The 16,435-nt window shown below is 43.2% G+C and overlaps 1 protein-coding gene across 2 annotated transcripts in view; it reads left to right on the top strand.

The window, feature by feature from the left end:
• IFT52 (intraflagellar transport 52) overlaps positions 1–16,435 on the top strand; it is a 201,980-nt gene that overhangs the window by 42,255 nt on the left and 143,290 nt on the right. For both annotated transcript variants that reach the window (XM_078650500.1, XM_078650501.1), the window contains exons 3-6: positions 3,095–3,182; positions 5,424–5,553; positions 8,673–8,748; positions 12,719–12,790. In XM_078650500.1, the coding sequence (XP_078506626.1) occupies positions 3,095–3,182; positions 5,424–5,553; positions 8,673–8,748; positions 12,719–12,790 (366 nt within the window). The remainder of the gene's footprint in view (positions 1–3,094; positions 3,183–5,423; positions 5,554–8,672; positions 8,749–12,718; positions 12,791–16,435) is intronic.

Consider the following 16,435-nt stretch of genomic DNA (forward strand, 5'->3'; position numbering starts at 1 on the left):
CCTGTTAGTTGCTTACTAATCAAAAATGGTTGAGAGTTGTGTACTTACCAAAGAGGTTGAGTGTGTCCTTTATTCTGGGTCCTGACTGTTGTAGAAGTTCTATGTATGATGGAAGTATGCTGTTTGCATGTGCACATATCCCATTCTCCGTGTTTGGGTAATGTCAGGAACCGCTTGCCAATGTCTTTCATTTGATCCGTTGGACCAGTGGCTCAATCACCTGAGCAAACAATCCCTTAGTCTTCTATGACATTCCCTAAAAATATACTGCATAGGCGTGCTGGGTTCCCTGTTTATCTTTTTAAAAAATTCAGTTGGGAAGCTGTTGGGATACATTGTCTTTACTGATTTCAACTCTGCCATCACTTTCCCTAGTCTTTAAGGGGTTACTGTTCTGATCATCACCCTTCTCACTTGGTTTAACCCCACCTATCCCACAAACTCTCCTATCAATTGCAATGTCTAATAGTAAACCGTAATGGCGTTGGATATTCCCGGAGAGGAAGTGGAGGAGAATCCATGTGCCTCTTCTCCAGTGAAGTATGGAAGCGGAGATGGGCAGAGCACGCGAAAGGCAGGCATTTGAATAAGAGTGGGTGGGGGAGGTACAGCAACACACCCTCAGGCTTCAAGTTGGTTTACATCAACGCGACTTCCACAGCAAAATCATTACAAGAAGTAAGCGAAAATAGCAAAAAGCATATCCGATTAAACAGAAGGAGAAAAACGATTTTAACTTTAGATGTTTTATCCTAATATTATATATTAGACATGTTTACATTACAAATTCACTGTCAAGCGGAGGGAGGCATCTTACAATGTTTGTTTATTTATTTTTAGTCAGGAGCATAACACAACAAGAACATTTACTCCGTCTACCTCCTAATACACAGCAGCAGAATTGTAACCAGAAATGCGCATTCTAGTCTCTAAACTGAGCAATGTTTTCACTGTCTTTAAACAGATTACTTGGTGATTTTTCTCTGGATGAGTCCCGGGCAGTTAACAATACAAAGTGGTAACTGAAGGTATCTCTCATTTTGGGAACTGGATCAAAAAGGATTTCCCTGCCACTGCTGGTATGATTACCATGTCACCTCCCCTTAGTCTCTGTGCTCTTTCCTCAAGCTCATTGATAGAACTGGGAGATATGGCTGAGAACTGGTGGATGGTACCAAACCTCCACCATCTGGGAACTCTAAACAGACTGATACTGCATTCAGATGTTTATGCTATTGGGCTTAGCTGCTCCGAGTTGTTTGTTCCTCTGGCTCCCTTTACTCACATAGTTATGCACCACATCTGCGGGCAGTGGCAGCTCTAAATGGATACAGAACTGTCCCATTGTTCATCTGTCTCCAATGCATATGAGGGACCCATTTGCTCATTTCACATGTGGAAGGGTAGACCCTTGTGGTTCGATGCCGACAGGGTATCTGCAGAAAGTGAAGTCGGTTCTATAGTGTTTAAAAAAAAACTTTTACAAATCTCCTTAATGCTAAATTTCGTACTTTTCTAATAGTTTTTCTCTGAACTTTACATTGTTTATATTAAAATCAGATTTTCTATAGAGCCCTTCTGCTCTAACCTGCTAAACTGCTGAGCTAGATAGGTCCGTAGTAATTCATAATTCTATTACTGTTCAAGACATATATAATTTGTTGGCAACTAATTGGTGGCCGCGGCCCGTTCTCTGATATTACAGTATTTCTAAGTGATGCCCATTTATGTCCCTTCATACTGTGCGACCAATGAGTTATCAACTTTTTCATTGTCTTGATTAGTTCCACAGTCCTGTAATATAACAAGAGTGTATCTAATAATCCCCATATTACTAACATTGTCATTTGTACGTATGAGTGAAAAAATATATGTCTGTTTTAGAGCTTCTAGTTTTTTTAATTCAGCTATCCATTCATCCACTTTCACCTTCTTGCTTTTAGGAGTCCCTATGCCGCATTTGCCTCTCCTACAAGGAAACAATTCAACTTATTTTATGTATCTGCTCTAAACTATTCGAGGCTGGCAAAAAATATCCTAACCTCATTTTTTAGGCAAATGGAGTCAAGACTATTCAAGAAACTACTGCTTTTGCTTTAATGACAGTCAGGAAAATCATTAGAGTTATTGTGAAATTCATGTCCTTTAAAATCCACAAAGCCCAGAAACAGAGCAACATCTTAAAACAGAGGGGAAGTGGTTCTATTTGTAAAATGGTTCATATTTGAAATATCTTGATTACTAGCTACTATAGAGTTTATATGCTTCAGTATGATTTTTAAATGTTAAGGTTATTTCATTATGTTTGTTTTATTATTTTGTACGTTTTAAAAAACCAAACACAATAAAGTATTCATTCAAAACCCGCAAAATAACTCTGGACTATTGTTCACTATTTTACCTCTCCGAAAAGCACTGCATTCACAAACATATTTGTACCGCATACTGTTTTCTTAGTTGGTAAATAGCAATATGTGATTATAAATTCCACATTCTGATGAAGAGAATTAGGATTTGTGTAATGTGTTTTTGTTTTAGTGTAAAATCGAGGTGTATCATGGATTTGCCACAGTTGTACATCTGTGGCTGTGGGTGGGATAAACCTGCTAACAGAGTTTGGGAATTCCCAAACATTATTGCAGTTCGTTTCAAAACATGAAAGTGCATGTACATTTACACCTGTGAAAGATAGGAGGAAGTGTCTTCCCAGCCTACAAAGTGACGCCACACTGCCTGTAATGGATGTGTGGGTGGCAAAGGGTTTTCTGTCTATAGTAAAAAGTTGGTGTATACCTGGATATTTCAGCATCATTTTATATTTAGCGAAAAAGCCACAAGTGGAAGAGTTGGAATATTATTGGAAGTCGGTGACTGTCCTGCATTTCCAGGAGAAATCTTAAATATTTAGAAATCTCCTAGAGGTGAGACATATTGTCCAAGCACATCCTAAAATGTATTCCACATACTTTCTCTCTTTTCCTGCTTGCCTTTGTGAATCAGTCTTAAAGTGTTTTAAGATTTGTATATGGTTTGATTTGGAGCATTGGAATTAATTGCTACCTATTTCTGTGCTTTTGTGCTTTCACCTTCATAGTTTGAAAGACGAAATAACTGCAGAAAAGCTGATGGGAGTAAAACTGTGGGTCACAGCAGGACCCAGAGAAAAGTTCACTGCAGCGGAGGTAAGGCTGGCAAAGGGTTTGGGGGTTTTGATATTATGTATCATTTAGACCATTTCCCTGCCAAATCTAACACTGCTCTGATCAAGTCTGCCTCCATTTTCTACTGGTTAGTCTACTCTCCTGCTGTCTCATAATATCCAGTAGCACAAGTGTAAACTGTTTTTATTTTGCTTACCTATGCATACACGGTCTGGCTTTTCTGCATTTAGCTCTTTGTGCATATCCTTCTGAGACGCATATAACAAGACTGCGTCATTTCTGCTCCGACCACCTCTTTTAAAAAAACAAGTTAGTATTGTATGTTTGTTACATTAGGAAAAGATCATTTTCCCACACAACATTTGGACTAATCTGCACCATGCAAGCATAACAGAATGTTTTCTATTCTGTTGTTTTGTTTCTTGGCTACTATTTGACTTAATGTCGTTCAAAGTTTTCTTGAGCTTATGGTCTGAATCAAACCGGTCTCAAGACAACATTTTGAGGTGGGAGTATTTTATTCCCTACTTTTGAAGTAAAAGTAACTGCATCGTTGGGATCTTCATTCATTTTTCTAAACACTATCTCTAACGATAGCTATGTTCCCATAAAGCTTTTCTGCGTCTACAGAGAGGAAAAACGTTTTAATTATAAAACCAAACATATCAAAAAAGCCACATTAAACAAATAATAATAATTCCACACGTCTGTTAGTGGCGTTATTTTTAAGTCTCGCCTGAGACAATGTGCATGCAATGTCATTTCACAGAGATTTTGTTTACTAAAAGAGGCTTGGACCTTCATCTTTTGTTGACTTCACTGTCATTCTTATTTGCTGCCTCCTAATTGGCCAGCGTGTGAAAGTTTCACTTCCTTTCCTTCCAAGTACTGATTGCTTAATTTTAATAAGTGTTCTTCCATTACTTGTGCTGTGATGAGGTATCATTTTTAGGTCGATCCTGGGCAGCGCATGTGCTGCTGGGAGGCATGCAGTATTGGAGTATGGCTTTGAAGCCCCACCCACTCTCCGCCCATATTTTTAATTGGCTTATGTATTGTCCTTCGTAAACACTGGCTTCCGCGTTGTTTTTAGGCTTATCAGTCCCTGCTTGGTAGTGCCTTGTCTGCATTTGGTACCCCCCATAAAGACTCGACCTTTTACTGGTGTTGTTACATGGGCTGCTATATAAGTTGGTGAGCACTGTTTTCTTTAATGCTCTTCCCCTATTCCACCCACGACATCGCAGCACCCACCGCTTTTATTTTAATAGTAAAGTTTTTTTTTCAAATGACAGCACGGTCTGCTTTAACTATAGCGGCCGCGCTTAGTTAATTATTTAATATACGGCACGGTCCGCTTTTACTTTAGTGGCCGTGCCAAAGAAGCTTTTGGAATTAATATTTTTTTTTTATCACTTTGGGTAAAAGCACCATATGTGCTTTCACTTTAATGTTGGCCGCACTCCTTTGTTTAGACGCTGCTCACTGTAACCTGGATATGCAAGCAGCTTCTAAAAAAAGGGGCACGGCCAACATTAAAGTGCTTCTGCATTTGTGAGAGTTTGAGCTCTTTGCATTAAAAATAACAATGGCTTTTATATATGTATTGCTTTTAAAAACACAAAAAAGCATTGTCATTTACAATGGCAATAGCTTAAACGCTCGCAAATGCGAGACCTTTTGCATTGAAAATGCTTGTTCTTTCTTCTTCCCCTGCCAATCATTGGTTCCTGTGTTACTACTTCCATGTGGCCTCTTCCCTCCCACCCCACCCCTTGTCCGTGTGGCATCTTCCTCCTACCCCACCCCTTGTCTGTGTGGCCTCTTCCCTCCCACCCCACCCCTTGTCCGTGTGGCCTCTTCCCTCCCACCTCACCCCTTGTCCGTGTGGCTTCTTCCCTTCCACCCCCGTGTCCGTGTGGCTTCTTCCCTCCCCCCGTGTCCGTGTGGCTTCTTCTCTTCCCAACCCCCTCATATACGTGTGATTTCTTCCCTCCTACCCCCTCTTGTAGCTGTGCGACTTCTTCCCTCCTGCTCCCCGTGTGTCCATATGTCTTCCCTCCCACTCCCTGCGGCTTCTTCCCTTCCACCCCCTCCTGTCTTTTTGGATTCTCTCCCCCCACCCACCCCTTTATCTGTGTGGCTTCTTCCCTCCCCTGTCTGGGTTGGTTAATTGGATTTAAAATGGTCACACTTTTTTGTCAACCTAGACAGTCCTCCCATTGTTGTAATTTTCATTTTTTTTCCCATATTCCTTTACAGTTCGAAGTGCTGAAAAAGTATCTTGAAAGTGGTGGGGATATACTGGTGATGTTGGGAGAAGGTGGTGAATCCAGATATGATACAAACATCAACTTTCTGCTGGAAGAGTTTGGAGTTATGATCAATAATGGTAATTATTTCAAGCCCTCCACTTCCACCCCACACAACCCTGACTAATGTTTTTGAAAACTTGCAGGACTCACTGATAACCTTCATGTACCCGACTATAGGGTGTTTCTTTTTAGAGGCTGCACTGTAACTTGGATGCAGTTATATAGGCACACGCTCTATAGCCAGCTTTACATGCCCACAACACCCTCTATCAGTTCAGGCCTCATTTCTGTGTTCATCTTGACTGGAGAGAAATGCTCAGAGGCAAAGACACACGCACAAGTCCTGTTTTGTAAACTGCCGTGGAGAGAGCATTAATTTATGCAGTATTTTTGTTATTTGTTCATAATAAATCATTGATACATGAAAGCTAATTTTTTGTCTTCTCATAAGATGTGTGTTGGAGTTAAATGGCTTCATAGTTAAAGTCTTCCTACATGTGACCACCCCATTGTAAATATGGATAATTGTTTAAACGCTCTGTCATTGACATGCAAACAAGCAAATTGTTTTCTTTAGATGAGAGGCTTTCTTTCTTGTTCAGAGGATGCATCTGTCATGGATGATCATCTTCTCACAGTGAGCAAACTACAGTACCTGGCACCTTGGCGTCTGCAGCTTCGAGACACACAATTTCAACCCCATTTTTGAGGACTTTACAAGAATGGCTCAACCTATGGTGTCAAGCCCTTGAAGACTGGCAGACGAGATTGGGATAACTATGAAAGCCCCAGATTCCTTGCAGTAGAGTTATATTTGAACAAACATAAAGGGAATACCCTACCAGTAACAAGTTTCTGAAGTGGAGTGCTCTGCTTTGCTAATACCAAAGTTCAAGGCTTTTATTTTTTATTTTTTTTAGGGTTTTTATAGCGCGAACTAGACCCGAAGATATCAGGTATCAGAGCACTTTACATGAGCTCCAGTTGCGTTGCAGACGGACACATTCATTTTTGTTGCCAGCAGAAAAACTTTAATTATTAACATGGTGGAACTCCTGAACAGTGAATGTGTTATAAAGATTTTTTTCTTGGTACCGAATAATTGTTTGTTAATCAAACGGGACAACACAACAAGATTGTGTTCTATCTGGCCAGGTACCTGCTGAAGAAGGAATGCTCACAGCTGTGACGTGAAACCTTCTCATAAAGAGATACACTCCTTCATAAAAAAAGAATGCTATTTTAATGTCTCCTCCAGTCACAGAATTCCAGTACTTGCATTCATAATACTTGTACATGCTGGACTTTCTGTCAGGGAGAAATTTCCGCATTGGAAGATAAATGTGAGGCAAATATATATTTGCATGTTTAAATATTTTTCCACTATAGTAGACATTTTTCCTAGTGGAGAAATGTGTTCCCCTACTCTCCCCCTAAAGATGAATGTGCGTGTTCACCTACTTTGGCAGCCATCAGTGAGTGTCACAAAACTGCCTGTATCTCCAAGACTGGGATTAATGAAGTCTACCGTAGTATTCAAATTCACAGCTGCGATTTCTGTAAGTAACATTCAACTGAAATGTTATGAATTGTTCACATCATTATGATGTAACAGTGAGCCAGATGCATTAAGAATTGATTCCCAACAAGTGATCTCATATTGTGCACCACCGTTTTTGTGAATAAATCCTGATTTTGCGAATTGATGTATATACTAATTGGTTGGTTTGCAAAATCCTCATTCAGAGTGTGTTGCAATTCGACCTGCCATATCAGTATTTGTAAGGTAGGTCACAAATTTGGACTAACTCTAATAGGATGCCATCACAGGGAATTGGAGTCTACTGGGGTCACCAGATTACCATTTATGTAACTGCAATTTTTGTCAAGTACTTAAAAAAAATGAAGCCTATTTGTCCTAAAGGAAACAGGTCTGCGTTTAAGAAAAAAATAATACTTTAAAAAAATGTTGAGGGGTTGACAATGGTCCCACAGAACACTGCCTCTCCCAAACAAATGGTTTCTCTTTCACAAAGGAGCAGGGAGTGCAAGAAGACCCCTTTCGCGGATGGGTTACTAACTCCTTTGTGGAATTGCTAACCTATCAATGGTTTGTGACTATAATTGTGACCGCAAACAATTGATACATAGCATTCCGAATCACAATTTGGAAGGGAACAACATGTATCTTCCAAATTGTGATTCGGAAAGCATTTCCAATCTCATTTTGCTATTCAGTAACTGAATCATGAAATTAGTTTATTATATAGTAAAGAAGCCATTTAGTAGTCCTAAATCTGGCAAATAGTCTCTTATTGCTGCTGAACGACTAGTAATACTACAGAGCAATAATATGCACCTCCTTGTGTAGCACCAGCTTGGAAAATGCCAATAGAAGCCCATTGGCCTGATGTACTAAGTAAAAAGTCTCTAAAAGGGGTCGTAAATTGCGCAGAAACGTTTTGGGACTTAGCTGTGATTTTGTATGTGCTAGTTGGTCACCTTGCTGACGGTGGCAGAACGACCTCCCTAATGAATTATAATTAGGCAGGTTGCTATTTCCATTCCGAAGTGATTGTTTACAAACACAGGAATGGTAGCTTACAAGGAACAGGAAACCTCTATTCCTGTGTTCGCATTCTTAAATGAGAAGCTTTTTTTTTTATTCATGATACGTTCATCAAAGGAACTTGTACTGCATAAAAAATTTTCCTGTTTTGGAACACATCGCATAGAGCAGGCACTGGACCTGCCTGCTCTTCCTTGGCCACCTGACACAGTGCCCGATGGGGAAACTCTTCAATGGGGACACCTTCCTCTTTATGTATGGACACCACCTTCGTTGAGGAGTCTGTATCTAAGATTTGCAGTTGCAATAGCAAACCATTGATTCAAACTATTCCAAATTGTAATCAGAAGCGGACGCTTTTTTCATGTCCCCTCCTAAATGTGATTCAGAACGGGTTGCAAATCCCATTTTGCAAGTTGGCCATTCTTTTCTGATTCGCAGAATGGGCTTCGTACTTACTAAAAAAACATTTTTGGTTGCAAACGTATGGTTTTGTGACTCACAAGGTTTGCCACTGCACAATAGTTTTATACATCTGGTCCAGACCTTGGGTTTAGGCTTTTATAATCTTTTGGACATTTTGACAGGAGACACATTAATTTCTAACTAATCTCTCTTTTCCAACAGATGCCGTGGTGCGAAATGTTTATTATAAGTACTTTCATCCTAAAGAAGCACTTGTTTCCAATGGAGTCCTCAACAGGTATGTCACCATTTTTAGGTCGAGGACCGTAGGCTGTGCTTGTGCAGTCTCGGTCAGAGATTTAATGATTATTAGTACGGGGCTTGAACCCGCCCCTCTTCTCCATTGGCTGGCCTCGTAAATGCTGGCCAGCCATTGGAGGAGAGGGGCGTCACTCTGATCAAGCCCCGTCCTTTTGCGATTCAGGGGCGTGTTTTTTGCCTTCTTTCTACCCGTGATGTCATCCGTCACTCCGTAAAAAACACGCCCCCGAATCGCAAAAATTCCGGAGCTTTGCGGCAGCCTTTTCAGGCCGACCGCCGCCAGAAGAAGTCGTCCTCAGGTGAGTGCTTGTTAGGACGTGTGTCCTGGTTACCGTCCTCAGGTGAGTGCTTGTTAGGACGTGTGTCCTGGTTACTTTCTAACAATTAAAAAATAACACGTACGTCACCTGCCGCCATTTTAAAACAACTGTGGGTCACAGCTCCTAACTGTCCGATAGAAGCTGGGAAAACAGAGAAATTATAGAGTATGTGCATTTGCTAGGAAGATATTTCACTCCTGCTGTGCCAGTAGACACATGGGTGGAGACCCGAGTTCTCGTGGGATGCATCAGCAGTCTCAGGTGCTGTGTCCGTGGGCGAAGTTCGCCCTGTGTTGCTGGCGGGTACTCTATTTGTGCTGGGTTGCAATGGTAGTCTGGTTGGTATCGCGGAGGAGTCACGGAACTGAGCGCTCTGACAAAGAGCATTGAAATGTCACACGCAATGCGTCATGCGCTCGTGGGGCATTCTGAGTTAGGGTTTGCGGAGTTTTGTGACCCCAGATGAAACCCACAGCCGGTCGAGTCCCGCACCTGGATTATTTCCGCCCTTCATCTCCGAGCGACAAACCTGGAAACCTCTGACCTATATTTCACTTCTCAAGGCTGAGCTAGGCGCAGCTCCCCGGGCTATAGGGCACGCTGTCAGTTCACAGACTTTCACACAGAGCTTTGTTTCCTTAAATTCAAAAGACAGTATGCTTCAGCAGCCTATTTTTATTTTTACATGGAACACATCTGCTACTGTGCATAGGTTTCGTATACTGGTCTGACATTGCACTACTGTCCTCCTGAATGGCAGCATCCTTCCGTTCCAGTAAAGAAGGTCCACTCCTTAAACGCCAAGAAGACACCTCAAAGGTTCTTATGCAGCAGTATACTATGACCGTGCTCTGCAGCTCCCCATTATTATACCATAGACGACACTCACACTGCTCAGCTCTGCCAATGCATGCTGGTGTCCAGTAACTTGGTAGTAGAATACTGAGGGGCCTTACACAGCTCGGACACAGTACCGATATCGTAGCCGACAGTATCCTGCTGTTTTACACAACTCAGTCAATGCACTATTTATTAATCACGGTCTACAGCACCGTGCTGTCACAGCACAGAAGCCTTTACATAAAAGTAAAATTGCACTGCAGATCCGGGCATCCTAAGAACTCTTCGGTGTATTTTGGTCCTGATGTGTGTCTCCTCCTGGAGGTGTGGCACAGTCCTGCTGCTATTAACACACAGGTCTAACACTATTCTGCATATCTGGTCTACTGCACCATGGGAGTTCTGGGAGCCACGATGTGCAGGAAAACATTCTTCGCTTAGTGAAAAGCAGCCACTGACTTTAGCCATGCTCTCCGCACTGACAAGCACTCCCAGCTTTACCACTGCACCTCTTGCCCAACTTTCATCATGTTTTAACCCCTTACTGGGGACTAATTTTAGATTCAGATCTAGCTGTAAAGTTACCATAGGTGGAGGGCTGCTGTGCAGGCACACATCATCTTACACCTCAGCCTGCTGAGAGTGAGACCCGAGCACCTGTGTTCCCCTTTATTTATCCCCTTGACCACTCCCAACCATCGGGTGTGTGCTACATGTGTCCTCATGGACTTTGGGCCCTGGTGGTTCCCTACATCCCTCTGAATTTTAGTTAAGTCCCTACAAGCTCAAGTGAAAAGCCCTGCAGGAAGAGAACCGCGACCTGCGCAAGGCCAGCGCCACCATCGTGAGTACAGGGGGCGCGGGGTCGGCGTCACCGTTATGAATCCGTGCTTGCGGGGGCGGTGTGTGCTTTGTCTTCCCTCTTGGTGTCTCTGGTGTTTTCTGTGCCTCTGTTCCCTGCTTGTCATCCCGTTTTTTCTGTGCCTGTGTGTGCGTGGCTCTGTCTGTGTGTGCGTGGCTCTGTCTGTCTGTGTGTGCGTGGCTCTGTCTGTGTGTGCGTGGCTCTGTTTGTGTGTGTGCGTGGCTCTGTTTGTGTGTGTGCGTGGCTCTGTCTGTGTGTGTGCGTGGCTCTGTCTGTGTGTGTGCGTGGCTCTGTCTGTGTGTGTGCGTGGCTCTGTCTGTGTGTGTGGCTCTGTCTGTGCGTGGCTCTGTCTGTGTGTGGCTCTGTCTGTGTGTGCGTGTCTCTGTCTGTGTGTGTGCGTGTCTCTGTCTGTGTGTGCGTGGCTCTGTCTGTGTGTGCGTGGCTCTGTCTGTGTGTGTGCGTGGCTCTGTCTGTGTGTGTGCGTGGCTCTGTCTGTGTGTGTGGCTCTGTCTGTGCGTGGCTCTGTCTGTGTGTGGCTCTGTCTGTGTGTGTGTGCGTGTCTCTGTCTGTGTGTGTGCGTGTCTCTGTCTGTGTGTGCGTGGCTCTGTCTGTGTGTGCGTGGCTCTGTCTGTGTGTGCGTGGCTCTGTCTGTGTGTGCGTGGCTCTGTCTGTGTGTGTGGCTCTGTGTGTGTGTGGCTCTGTCTCTGTCTGTGTGTGCGTGGCTCTGCCTGTGTGTGCGTGGCTCTGTCTGTGTGTGCGTGGCTCTGTCTGTGTGTGTGTGCCTGGCTCTGTCTGTGTGTGCGTGGCTCTGTGTGTGTGTGGCTCTGTCTGTGTGTGTGGCTCTGTCTGTGTGTGGCTCTGTCTGTGTGTGGCTCTGTCTGTGTGTGTGGCTCTGTCTGTGTGCGTGGCTCTGTCTGTGTGCGTGGCTCTGTCTGTGTGTGCGTGGCTCTGTCTGTGTGTGCGTGGCTCTGTCTGTGTGTGCGTGGCTCTGTCTGTGTGTGCGTGGCTCTGTCTGTGTGTGTGTTTGTGTGGCCCTGTCTGTGTGTGCGTTTGCGTGGCTCTGTTTGTGTGTGTGTGTGGCTCTGTTTCTGTGTGTGTGTGTGGCTCTGTCTGTGTGTGCGTGTGGCTCTGTCTGTGTGTGCGTGTGGCTCTGTCTGTGTGTGCGTGTGGCTCTGTCTGTGTGTGCGCGTGGCTCTGTCTGTGTGTGCGCGTGGCTCTGTCTGTGTGTGCGCGTGGCTCTGTCTGTGTGTGCGCGTGGCTCTGTCTGTGTGTGCGCGTGGCTCTGTCTGTGTGTGTGCGTGGCTCTGTCTGTGTGTGCGTGGCTCTGTGTCCGCAAATACTCTCTACTACTCTCTAATGCTCACCTATTGCCATTGTAAATGACAATACCATTTATTTATGTTTAAAAAAAAAAGAAAAATGTCATGAGCAATGCCAATAGCTCTACCTTTAATAATGCCGAGACCATTGCATTGTAAATGCTTTTTTATATTCATACTGACTCCTAGCAGCATTTAGTCATCAGGTAGCCCTTGCTCCTCTTTATATCTTGTTACATATACGATTGATTCTTAATATTTTCTCAGTAAAGATGTGATATTTCTTTCTAGGCCAGATATGGAAAGGAGTCATCCCTAACCTGACGGAATAATTATTAGTTAAAAATGGCAATTAATTTCAAGCACTGAGGTCTAATAAATTAACGTGGTTTGGGGGCATAGACCTTGTTTCAGAATCATTTATCTGCTTTCGACAAGTATTTCAATCTTAGTTTTGACTAAAATAATACCCTTGTGAGTTAGAGCATTAATCGCACATCATTTTTATTGTGTGTATTGTTGGTGGTTTCTGGTTGGTCAGTTTAAGGAGTTCACTGGAATGAAAACCTTCAAATGTGTAATTATTTGCCTATGTTTCTTTTGAAGGGAAATCAGTCGAGCTGCAGGAAAAGTAGTGCCTGATATAATTGAGGATGATGGCAGTGGTAACAACGCGCAGTAAGTAAATATTCAGTATCATTCTTTTCTTTTGATCTCTACTAATATGTACGTTACCTTGTTTGCATTTGAACAAAGATGTGCTAAATGGGCCTATGCCTTAAAGTTTTAAATCCACTAAAATGTTGACTTGAAGGGTTGTCTTTTACCAATTCCAAGATGGCGACTGTGATGGGACTGCCGCAGGGCGAGGCCTGTCATACACTGATTGCAGTATACAGGTTCTTTCAGTTTGGTGACCTCTTTTCAAATTGGTGCATGGTGGCATAATGCCATCTTGTAGAGTGGACCATGAAATAGTTTCATTTGTAATGTGTAAGTGCCAAACCTGCACAGGCGGATGAATTTGGAAAGCTACTGGTAAGTTAACTAAAATTGTTCATGTAAGATACGACTTGGGTAAACTAGTTAGCAGCTTTTTAAAATGAGATGCTGCTCTAAAACTGTTTTGTAGTAGATGGATGGTTGGTCTCAGCCTATCATAGAGCATGTTCTCGGGATTCTCAAACAGGTTGCCCCTGTTTTAATATACTGATGCGTGCAAGTGGAGCCCGAGGTAATCAACAGAAAGTTTTTTTCTTTTCTTACTTTGCTAGATGTTGACTGTAATTTTTGGTAAACTTGCAGTTCCTTCACATCCTCTTTTCTCCTATTTTGTGTTTTTCAGACTGCAAATCCAGCTATCTCAAATATACCAGTATTACTGTTGTCTGAGTAATTTCCTAGGGCTTTTTCTCCTGCTTGTTTTTGATAAAGTTGAACTGATTGTCCATATTTCATGTTGAACTCATGTACATTGTTAGCGATTGACTCTAGTTTCTAGTATGCTTATTATTAGCTGCCATGAAGGGTTTCGAATTCTAACTTTAAGGAAATATTTCGCTTTTTTGTTTTGTTAGGTCTTCATCAGTTTCTGCGATGCTTTATGCAAGACATCTACTGTGTATTGAGAGATTTGAAATGGTTTGGCTTTGTAGAAGGTTGATGGAATATGACTGTGTGAAAGCATTAGAATTTTATTTTTGTGATTTTTTTTAAATTGGTGAGCACTGCAGCATATATCTGAAATAGGAGTACAAAGCAAAATTGGTGAAACTGTAAGCAAAACTTCATAAATATTTGTTTTTCTGGGTGTGTAACTTAGAGGTGGTATGAATAGGATAGTGGACAGATAGTTTGATTAATGTTCAATATGTTTTTATGAATGTTATATTAATGACAATACCAAGTAAATAACAGTCCTGGGTGTGACTTTTTTGTAGTCACTCCAAGTTTTCCATTTTTGTTTTGCAACTCACCAGTACACAACCTGGAACTGTAACACTGGGACACCACTATTCAGTGCCCACTGAATGTGCTCTGATCCCCCCCCCCCCTCCGAAGTGTCGAAATAGGCTTAACACCGGATTGGCGCATTTAACTTTCTTATAAGGCCATAGTGTACGGGGTGGGCAAAAATACACCCCCAACATGAAAATTAAAATGCCACTTATGGACTGCAGCCCCTATTGTGCTATCGGCTATAGTGGCATTTGGAAATCAGACCTCCGGCCTATCTTGTGTCGCCTGACTGCTGCTGCTTGAACCCTGCTGCACAGACCTGTCAAAAAGCACCCTTTTGCCAGGTGCGAAAACTTTATATTACATATTAAATAAGTAATCACTAAGCAGCTCTTGCTGCCCACAAGGTATGGTGCATAATATTTAAGAGTGGGACATATATTACATTAAAAATTACATGTTTCCCCAGTGACTGTAGAAATCGCCTGTTTCCCCAGTGACTGGACCCAATCAACATGGTTACTGAACAGGCAATAATCGGCACAAAGGAAAACTCAAAATATTGATTAAAAACCTTTGACCTGTACCAGCTATAGATTCCACTCAAAGACTAGATCCAAATACTCTCTGGTTGTAGAGAAATATATATTTTAGTCCATACCCAAGAGACATTTTGCTTGTTGTGGAAAAGTAAATTTTGCCATGTTCTGTGTCCCTACGTGTCCTCCATCTTATGTTATGTGTGCATGATTAAATATGCATATGTATCCCCCATGTTTGATTAAAGACGCAATTACAGTTGTGTCCATCTCTAGTATACCAGTTTCCAGTTCTCGTGAAAGCTACGAGTATCAGGCCTATGTAAAGTTACGTTGCCACGTTTCTCAGTGTGCACGTTATTTCATTGTAAAGTCCCCGTTTCTAGGCCTCAAAAGGGCCCGGACACCAGATTCAGCTCCTGTCTTCTGAGTCCTCGCTGAGGAGCGATACAGCCCCCACCTGTATCCTCGACCCTTCACTTACTTCCTGCCTCACAGTGCCCGGCTCGGCCTGGCTCTGCCTCTGAGTCTGCCAAGAGTATGTTATGATTCTAGTTATCAGTCCAGCCCTCCTTCTCTGCATTCCTAAGCTACTGAATCACATCAATAGTTTCCGTCATTGTCTAGCCTTTACGTCTCCATGTAAGAGAAATACTGCATTTAATGGTCATTTAATATTCTTCATCACGCACTACATGTGGAATAATGCATGCACCATTCTTAGAGTCTGTTAGCCTTTACCCCGATAACTTTTGGATTCTATCAACATGTTCTCTAAACATCAGATACTAGATACTGTTTAGGTACATGTCGCCCTGACTCTCCAGACTTCAGTCTCTGCTCCTAGCACAGAGTTCATAGCCCCCAGCTTCTCCTAGTAACACGTCATTGTCAGTTTGCGCGCACCATTAGGTTAGAGGTCCCGGCTCCTTAGGTAGCCCCCTCCATGTTTCCGCCCCATTTATGACATATTCTGTTACGTTTGCATCACATGTCTATGTATACGCCCCTGTTGCACCCATTTTCACCCTTATCTTTCGCGACTGCTATTGACCACACCCACTGCTCCGCCTATCATATGTATTGTAATGCAACTGTTTTAATATATATGCTTGTGCACTGCTATTAAATGGGACCCATTCCCTTACGCCGATTCTGATCCTGCCCCCGGCAGCGCTGCCATCCTGTTCCCGTGCAGGTTGTCCTGTTCCTGTCCCTTATGCTGTATTAAACCTGCAAACTCCTACTACCTCGAATCTTGACTCTTATTTATTGAGCTATCTGTTATTGCTATGTCCAGTCAAACCTAGATCCGGTATTATTTATTTATATACCACATAATGGCGCCCGAATAGGGACTTGCCCTTTCCCCACGCGCCGGTGAAGCCACGCCGGCCCCCTGACCCTCTGCAGCCGTGACGGAACCATACCGTGCACGTGCAGATATTTCTGCTTCAAGTATCCCTCAGGCCCACGGAGGAGACGGAGCTGGCGGTCCAGCATCCAGACGAGGCGGTGGAGGAACACGGCGAGTCCCGACCAGAGCCCAAGCCGAGAGTCCAAGGTCCGAGGTATCCGGAGGCCCACCCGTAACAGAAGTCCGAAGTTCGTCCATCCGGCGTCGAAGCAGTCCAGTGCAGTCCGAGGCCTTCCGTTCTTGCTGCCCGGTGAGTACCATTGCTGGGGTAGTATCTAGACAGGGTCAATCTAATTGACTCTGGTCCGTGGGTTGGTGGTACACAGACCCAAAACGAAGTGTCCACTTCGGTGGATGCGGGTCCTGACGTGTCTCTTTATGAGACCGGTAAGTTTCGTACTGTTTCAG

The sequence above is a fragment of the Lissotriton helveticus genome, chromosome 7 (assembly GCF_964261635.1).
Source record: "Lissotriton helveticus chromosome 7, aLisHel1.1, whole genome shotgun sequence".
NCBI classification, from domain to species: Eukaryota; Metazoa; Chordata; class Amphibia; order Caudata; family Salamandridae; genus Lissotriton; species Lissotriton helveticus.